The sequence below is a fragment of the Fulmarus glacialis genome, unplaced genomic scaffold (assembly GCF_000690835.1).
Source record: "Fulmarus glacialis isolate BGI_N327 unplaced genomic scaffold, ASM69083v1 scaffold39535, whole genome shotgun sequence".
Taxonomy (NCBI): Eukaryota; Metazoa; Chordata; class Aves; order Procellariiformes; family Procellariidae; genus Fulmarus; species Fulmarus glacialis.
In genome coordinates this window covers 14,433-23,391 of record NW_009211795.1, presented here as the reverse complement: position 1 = coordinate 23,391, position 8,959 = coordinate 14,433, and the positions used below count along the sequence as shown (strand labels likewise).

General features: G+C 37.1%; 1 protein-coding gene across 1 annotated transcript in view; it reads right to left on the bottom strand.

The window, feature by feature from the left end:
• Positions 1 to 954: 954 nt before the first annotated feature.
• LOC104076714 (nebulette-like) overlaps positions 955 to 8,959 on the bottom strand; it is a gene marked incomplete at its 3' end in the record, with an annotated part of 21,283 nt that continues 13,278 nt past the window's right edge. Inside the window, exons 5-8 of the mRNA XM_009577668.1 lie at positions 8,544 to 8,648; positions 5,618 to 5,722; positions 4,480 to 4,587; positions 955 to 1,065 (exon numbers count right to left, since the gene is read on the bottom strand). Coding sequence (XP_009575963.1) covers positions 955 to 1,065; positions 4,480 to 4,587; positions 5,618 to 5,722; positions 8,544 to 8,648 — 429 coding nt within the window. The remainder of the gene's footprint in view (positions 1,066 to 4,479; positions 4,588 to 5,617; positions 5,723 to 8,543; positions 8,649 to 8,959) is intronic.

The following is an 8,959-nucleotide window of genomic DNA, read 5'->3' as shown; positions in this document are numbered from 1 at the left end:
ATAAATATATAAAGTAAATATATATATGACTCTGAAAGAATGACTCCCCGAAGGTGTGAAGTGCAGCACAAGCTTTGCTTTCCCTCTTCCCTCCCCATACCCTCCAGCCCCACTGCTGCTTCCCAGGCAGCCTGTGCAAGCTCATCCACAGGAGCAGCAGCCGTGCCAGCTTTGGAGCTTGCAGCTCTGCTGAGCGCGCAGGTTTGCCGAGCACATGAGTTCCTTAGGGTGGTCTTCAAGAGACAGTACACAGATCAAGGAGTCTTCCACTTCCACTCCCAGCCCTTCATAATGGGAGTAGATCGCACACTTATGTGCTTCCATGTAACTTCCAGAGCAACTTAGACCAACACAGTTAATACCAAAGTTCAGTTCTAAAAATATACTCTGGAAGGAGCTTCCACCTGTCTATTTGTATTGGATGAACCGCAAGCTCAAGAAAATTAATTTCTTCAGGAGCAACTCTACTTTTGGAAAAGGTCTTCACAAGTAGAATAGTTTGTTTGGATAAAAGATCTTCCCAAGATGCCTGGCAGTCATTACCAATATTTATTTTCAGATAGCAGGTACGTGATTCCAAAAAACTCAAAATTATTTCATTGACTTTTCTTTACAAGTCCATTAAAGGTCAACTCTTTTTCCATTACAGTATTAATTATACTAGCTGAACAAATAAATAGATGGAAAAATGAACCCAGTTTTAAATGCTGTATCTACTGACCCCACTAACAATTTCCATTGACCTTTTAATTGCCTGAAAACCTGAAATATTTGTCATGTTGGTTTTTTTCCAGAGCTTTTCTATATTCTTAAAGCAAAACAGAAATAGCCTTAGTTTTAATACTTACGTATTTCGTTGCAGATTATGTAAAAAAAATTTGAATATTTTCAGTAGAGTATAACATAAAGAGTGAACTTTCTGTGACATCAATAACCTTGACTAGCACAACATACCTCATTTAGTATCTGAGCTGCGTTTTTCACTCTAATCAAATCTGGTGTATCTTCAAACACTGTCATTCCTTTTCCTTTCATCCCTTCTTCCAAATCTTTTCTATACTCTTTCTAAGGATTTAAAAAAGAAAAGAGAGATTTCTCCACTAAATATTGTGTGCAAGATCTTTAAAAGAAATGCCATTTATTAAATGTCTGAAGGGCCTCTTTGAAATTTCTATGAAATATGAATTAGCTGAAGTACTCAGAGTTAAAATAGAATTGGAAATTATGAAATCAAAAGCTACAGTGTTGAAAAAGTGAAAAGGTTTTAATGTAGTCATGTATTTTCCTGTTGTGCTCTTGAAAAATAGTCCTTTCCGATACAGCGCTAGCACATTGTTTAGGGGCCTCAGCTGCCTCCCTACAGACCTTTTAACTGCAGTAGCATTTGCTTTTACAGACCGATATATGCTGTGCTGCGGTTTTTACCCCTGTTCCACTAATGGCATCACAATCAGGATGGATGCCCTGAACACTATGCTAGGACCTGTTAAAATGACTGCTTGATAAATTATAACGTAGAAGCAATATTCCTACCATATCACTTCTGTGCCCCTCAGACACTGCACTGATACGATCTATCAGCATTTAGCAATTGCAGCCTCCAGAGTACTCAAATGTTCAGTATAAAATTAAAAGCACACTAGAATGTGCCCATGGACATTTGGTTCTTTTTCTTCCCAATTCCTACAGAGCTGATGTAAGCACACTGAAGTTAAAGTTTAAGGATTTTCAATTGCTTTTCCCATCTCTAGGTCTGGGTTAGGTTTTTTTAAGCAAGGAAACCAGAAAAAAATTAAAGAAAATATTTTTTCGAAGGATTTATATGGACATGAATTAACACTCCTAATCATGTATTAAATTTCACAAGCAGTAGTGAGCCCCTTTGTCTTTGTCTAAGCTCTTTATTTAAACAAAAGGAAACCTGGTATTTTTAAAGAAGCTTCTCTTTATCATCAGAAGCATGTCCTACAACAAGCAGGAAACAACTTCTATTAATTTAGAATTATTCAATTCAGCTATCTCTTCTGAAGGAGTTGCAAATGTGGTTACAGAGAAGAAAGTTCTCATTGTCACAAAATGTGAAATATTTGCAGAATTCTCTACAGTGGGAAGGCAACGGAATAAGCTGGAACACAGCTGACACTTTAAAAAAAAGTAATTGAACAAATAATTCATTTTTTAATAACTCCAGGTTCTCCTTCTTGTTTCATGCAGTATCTATCTAAAGTTTATTATGAACCTTCATGCAAAAATACTGAGCTACATCCTTGACTATGAGGAAATACATCATTTTGCTGAATCTTGAAAGACAATAATTAATTTGACCTATGTAATCTTTGGTTTTGGAATCTGTTCCTTGAACATGGATATAAAATCATCTGAAATTCATGCAGTTATGCATTAAAATACCATTTCTATTTTCCCATATTCTTCCCCTCTGGCTTACAAGCGTGGTTTACTCCCTAAGTAACGAGTCATAAAACTTGAGGAGGTAAGAATTAGGGAACATCTTAATGCGTGTAGCACTATGGAGGGAAGTTACATCAAAATTTTCATAGATGAACATTTACAGCACATCTGCAACTATGCATGCACTAACCACTTCTGTGGACATTCAACACGCAGCAAGATTAACTACTTGAAATGCAAGCATTTGCATTTTTCCCTAGTCAGTAGGCATACATGAGACATGTATGCACAGAATGGTACTGCGCAAACTAGACCTAGCTTGAGACTTGTCTACCTGACAGTGAAGCTTATTGGAATAAATTATTTATTAGATGATGAATAATAAAGAAATATCTAAAAAGAAAATCTTTTTTTTACCCATATGAAATCCAGCATAGACTGGGATAGGTTGTTTAAAGAACAAGGAAAGGGACAACATTCAAGGGTTTTTAATTCTAGCATCCTCAATTCATTCATCTGGGCCACAGCAAAAACACCAATTCTTAATACAATAAATATAAACAAGGTACTGTTGGCTCCTATATTCAAATGGAGGATATCTAGCAGCTCTGATCTTTCTAACTACGAATTTTGCTGATACATTTACTTCTATGTTTGGTCAAATAGTAAGCCTAATCTATAGAACCAACCAATACTCAAAACCTAACATGAAAATAGTTTTGAATAACAATATAAAAAGACTAATGATAGAAGGATTCTATCCCTTACATTCATAAGGAAACTTCAAAAAGTATCAATTCTTACTGCAGGACTATTCAGAATATAAAACGACACACCGCAATTTTTACTTATGAAGTCACTTTTCCATTTAGCTACCAAGTTAACTGTAAGTTGTTCAGCACTCACTAGCTTGTAGTGATGCTGCTTATTGCTCATTTACACCTTAACAACAAAAAAAAAGAAATAAAAATCCTCTACCTCTTTCAGAAGGCTAGTGACTTGTTTTATATGCAAGAACTCTGGGGTCTTGTCTAAATCCATTGAGGGTCTTCCCTTGACACCTTCTTCAAAATCTTTGCGATACATTTTCTGTTGAAGCAAAAACAACAATTAGTGGTACATGCATGTGCATTTCCAAGCATATTTCAGAAAGAACACTGTAAACAGACCCAGAAATGAGCTATGCTATGAATTAACTTGTCACATTAATAAGCAACTTTATTACTATTTCATTGCCTAGATTATCTATACAAGACACACACAATTTAGACAAAAATACGTATCTATGATATTTCCAAAGAAAATGTTTAACCTGATCTATGAAAGAAACAATTTGCTTCGTAGAGAAAAGAGAGGACAAATGGCACAAAAGGTAATGGTGTTAAACACATAAAAGTTTCTACCAAGAGGACGAAATCATCTATTTTCCATGACACATAGTAAAAATAATGGAATCAAACTGCAGGGAAATGTTCTCTCTCAGGATGGATGGTGAATCTCAGGGTGGATGATGAAGCACTGGACTAGATTATCTGGGAGGTTATGAAACCTCCACCATTAGAAGTTTTTAATAAAAAGTTAGAAAAATGTGACTTAGGATAGCCAGTGCTGTTCTGGAGGCCAGGAACAGTCCTTTCCCCTTGCTGAGCTCCCCAGGCTGAACAGGCAGCAGCACGTTTCAGTTAAGGCATGGGGTCGGACTGGGCTTTGCAGCTTCACTCACTCCCACCTGAGAACCCTCCCTCATTAAAGATGGAATTAAAGGCAAAAAGTAAAAGTTAGTAATCTCTGATCTAGATGACCTCTTGAGCTTCTTCTCAATTAAATGATGCAACACACAATCTCTGCCTAGTGTTAGCACCAATGGCCTTTTGAGAAAAAACAAATTTGAAGGAAGAACCGAGCTACAGAATAGCAAAGAGAACTACTCAGTACTAATTCTACCTTTATAAAAAAAATTATAAAACCTTTACAATCTGCTTCATCCGTTTTCTTAACCTGAGTACAAGACGTCCGTTAGCTTCTCTGTTGATCTAAATTTTGCTATTTTAAGCACACAGTTTTACTAACCTCACTTTGCATCTTTTGAGCCTCCTTTGAAACTTGATACATTGGTGTATCCACAAACTCCAGCATAGATCTACCTTTAGATTTTTCGTAATTCTCTTTGTACTTGACCTAGGAAAATGAAAATAAGTGCTGTTAACAGCTGAGAGAATGTGAGATCTGATTGCTTGCTATGGCGACAGGCAAATCCTGTCTTAGCCATACTCCTTAGACGTTTTGACTCGGAAGACTCCTCCCAAACTTAACCTGTTGGAGAAACAGGGTAGCTAGACAAGGAAATTTTTTCTGGAGTCATTTATTCCTTTGCTTCAAAATGTCAGACCTAAAAACGATGAACTTTGAAGACAGCAGGAGTGAGGAGCATCAATCACAATTCTTAAATTAATTGCATGGTTTTGGCTGAATGTCTGAACAGTTGGCAGCTTTTCAATAGGATCCCCTGTCATGTTTCCATTAAACAACACGTTTACTGTAACAACAACAAAATCTGTTTCATAGCCAGACCCCATGGGTCTCTCTTTCAGGGTCAGGAGCACCATTCTGAAACGCACTTTTGTTTGTACCTGTGGGAAGGAACACTACTGCCTCAGTAGAGTCTGGTCTCCCACCAAAATTCCCCTCACAGCTACCAGTGACCATGACCTTAAAGCTAGCAGCAAAATCACATTGAAGGACACAGGTTTAAGAGACCAACACACAACTTTTTGCTAACTCACAAAGCAAATACACTTTGTTTGGAAACCTAGAGAAGCCTTCTGAACTCATTCATTCCCACTCTTTTGATTAAGAAGGGCAAACATTATTCAGCTCAATCAATCAGCCTGTGATATGGTGGAATATTCTACACAAGCCATAAAGGAAAGCAAATAGCTACAAATCAAAGTGTGATATTCAGAATGAGTAACATATTAATTTATTTGTCTCTTCAAAACTAGTAACGTCTGAATTTGATCTTTCCCTGTCAGGCTTCTGCACAAGGTTTGGGTTCTGCAAAAACACTCTCCTCTCTCCTCATGGAGTGCTTCTGATTGAATGTGCACTGTACATCGCTGTAATTTGTCATGCAGTTTTGTGCCTGATTTAATCACTGTTAGAATGCTGCATTTTTCTCTTTGCAAGATATATTTATGATTGTGTATACCTGACTTTGAAGCACTGCATTTTCTTTGTGATGGATTTGTTCAGCTGTATCCGGGGTGAAATGATAGAAGCCCTTGCTTTGCTTAAATGATTTCTTATATTCATACTGAAACAAAAAATATCCAAGAATGTTTTCACAAACAAAATCCAGAAGGTTTCACAATTTAAATACCATTTAAAATAACCATGGGAGAAACAGCATAAAAGAAACTGTATTTCAGGCCTCCCAACCCAGGAGTTCTACTGCTAAGTTTGAATTTAAAATATTGTGATGAAATGAAAAAAGAATACGATAAAAAATAACTTTTCTAAGTTCCTAGAGAAAATGCTTGTCCTGCTCATCCAGAAGTCAAATGTTTATGTTCGCTAGAAAATAACTATTATTTACATTTGAAGTGCAAAGGAGGATATATGATGGTCTGGGTTTGCCTCCTAGTGGAAATAATTATAAATGTCACACAACAAAATCACGTCTGTAGTGGAAACAAAAATTATCTCCATCTACAGATACAGACTTCATACTTCTACTCCATTCCTAAACTAATGGAACAAAATTTAAAAAAAAAAAAAAAAAAAAAATCTATAAAATCAAATGAGGTAAATTGCACAACCTTTTGCTACACTAAACTACAGGCACCAGATTCAGTCCCTTAAGTCCTATTTATTCACCCTATTCCATAAAATGAAACACATCTAAGTTCCTTTTTTTTCTTAGCCTGTAATTCATTAGCATCTCAAAGTCTGTACAATAGGAACAGATTTAAAATGTGCAAAACAACAAACTAGCTGTTGTAGATATATCTAAGTTTTAAATTTTATGTCTCCATAGTTCATACCAAAGAGAATTACACGTATACCATATGACAGGAAAGTCCCACCTTGTGAACTCTCTTCCTCATCAAAATAAAGAAAATAGACTGATTCTGACAGGTCGAACTCATCCTATTTGTGTCCAAACATGCCCATCAAGCTTTCCTTTTAACTGGTGGAATTTAGTCCCACAGAAGCTGACTTGTGTAACAGCTTTGCATGGTATTATAGTATATGTGTTTCATACACATTGAAGTTGCACATACTTCTACACTCCAGGTCAATCAGCAAAGCAGTGCCATCAACAGTATTAGTTTGAGTTTAAATAACCATACAGGTTACAATGTATCACACCAGGGCAGGTGCAGCTATGTTTTGCAAAAGATGAAGAGAAGTATAAAGTTCAAGGGAGAAAGGTATACTACAGGGAAACAGCAAAATTGGGCAATTAGCAAGAAGCTCTCTATTTCAGAGGGAAAAAAAATGACCAAGCAATCAGTCTTTCGAAATCGGTTAATGGCACAGTCAGGAAGACTGTTTCATACAGTGGAAGCAGACTTCAAGAAAGATTTGATATGAGCTATCGATTGACAAGGAGGAGAACACAAAGAAGGTATTGGAAAAGCAGGAGAGTAAGCCATGTTAAAATCAAAGGGATGACATGGGGAGGTCAAATCTGAGAAGGATTTTGAAAATGCGATTTCTGTAGAAGACAAATAGCTAGTGGAGACCTTAGGGATTGAGAAAGCATTCTTCTTCCTGCTTGCAGCAAGAAGAAATATCCACCAGCACCTAGACAATGCAAAAATCAGAGACTTAGTATTTGTGGAGTCCTCAGAAGAGGGCATAGACAATATGAATCAACCCTTCCTGGGCAATAGAAAGAAATAAATTTTGCAAGAAGTAAGATGCCTTACGGGAAAGTCCAGGTTTCTATCTCATTAGAGATAAGATGACGAATTGATTAAGTTCATTCTCACGGTGTTATTTAATCAGCAAAAAGAATGCCAATCTTACCTTACACTGAAGGAAACCAGAATTAGGCCAAAAAGCACATGAAGAATGCAGGAAGTGAAAGCTATCAACTCATTTATTACCCATACAAAGGGGGATAGTCAGTGTTAGCTTCGCATATCGGAGTGAGATAGATAAAAAGCAAGCTTCAATTCAACAAAGAGCAACACAAAAATCAAGTACAGACAGAAAGGCTGGATTATTTTGATTATTTTAGACACAAGCTTCCATAAGCAGGCACTGACTCAGAAGATGACCCAGTATGCTCCTATGTGTGTGAAGCGCTCGCCTTCTGCCGACCGTGAGCAATCTTCCTTCCCAACACCACTCACTCACATCTTTTCACAGCAGTTCTGTGGCCCTTCTGTGGTTTCTGGAGTAAAGACGACAAATGCAGCTAACCAGCCTACAAGCACCACGCATGTAGCATAGGTGCTCTTGGAGTGGGAGAGAAGCTTCAGCATTGCACAGAAGCCAGGGTTTTCCTACCTCTTCCTCCCCGTTTCAACCCCCATCACTATCCTATGTCAGACCACCAGCCCCATCAAAGGGCACGTCTTGTTATGTGGCAGAATGGAATGTGTGCCTATTACCTCATCCAGTGTAGGAAGCCTCAAGACACTGATGAGGGGAAAAAAGGCTTAGACAGAGAAGCTCTAAGGGAAGCTAGCGCTCGAGAGGCTGCTGATGGCAGAAGTCAAAATATTAAACTAGCATAATGGTCATTTCTGTACAGAGACTTGCAGATGAAAGCAATAAGTAATACCTCAATCAGGCAAAACAAGATTTGCAAGGAAAGAAGTATCTTAGATCAACAAAGGAAAAACAGACAAGGTTTCAGACATATAAGAAGAAATGCTCAAGTACCAGAAGTCTGTATGATTCTTACCCAGTATATTAGTTGTTCTAATAACTGAAATATCTCTCCCCAAAAGCCCTTTTTTCTTCACTACATCCCCCAACAACTATCGTTACAACACTACAGTCTACAACATATGAGACCATGAAGCAAGTACCAAAAATTTATGTATTCTACAGTGACTATACATACTACATTCCTTACTACATATATTTTTCAGATCATTTTTATAAAGGCAACTTACATCGCTATGTGTTTTGCTGATATTTAAAGCATGGTTTAAATAGAGCAGGTTTGGTAGATCAGAGGCTGGATCATGTAGGCTTTCCAAATCTTTCTTGTAATTCACCTGGAAAGAGAATTCAGGTTATATAAAATAAAGATTAACAAAATAATTCACAGTTTCATATTACAGTGTAGCTGTCCGGCAACAGAAAGCATTAAGTGCTTGGCTGAGCAATCTCTACCAGCCACTAGATGGTGGTCATTTACTATTATTCGGAGGAAAAGGAAAAATCAATAAAGGATTCATTCTACTGAGCAAACATTTGGGAACTGCTCAAGCTTTTCCTCAAAAAGGACACTTACAACAAAATTTTACAACACACACTTTGTATGACTTTTCAGACTAGAAAGGAATTATTATTACTATTTCCACCC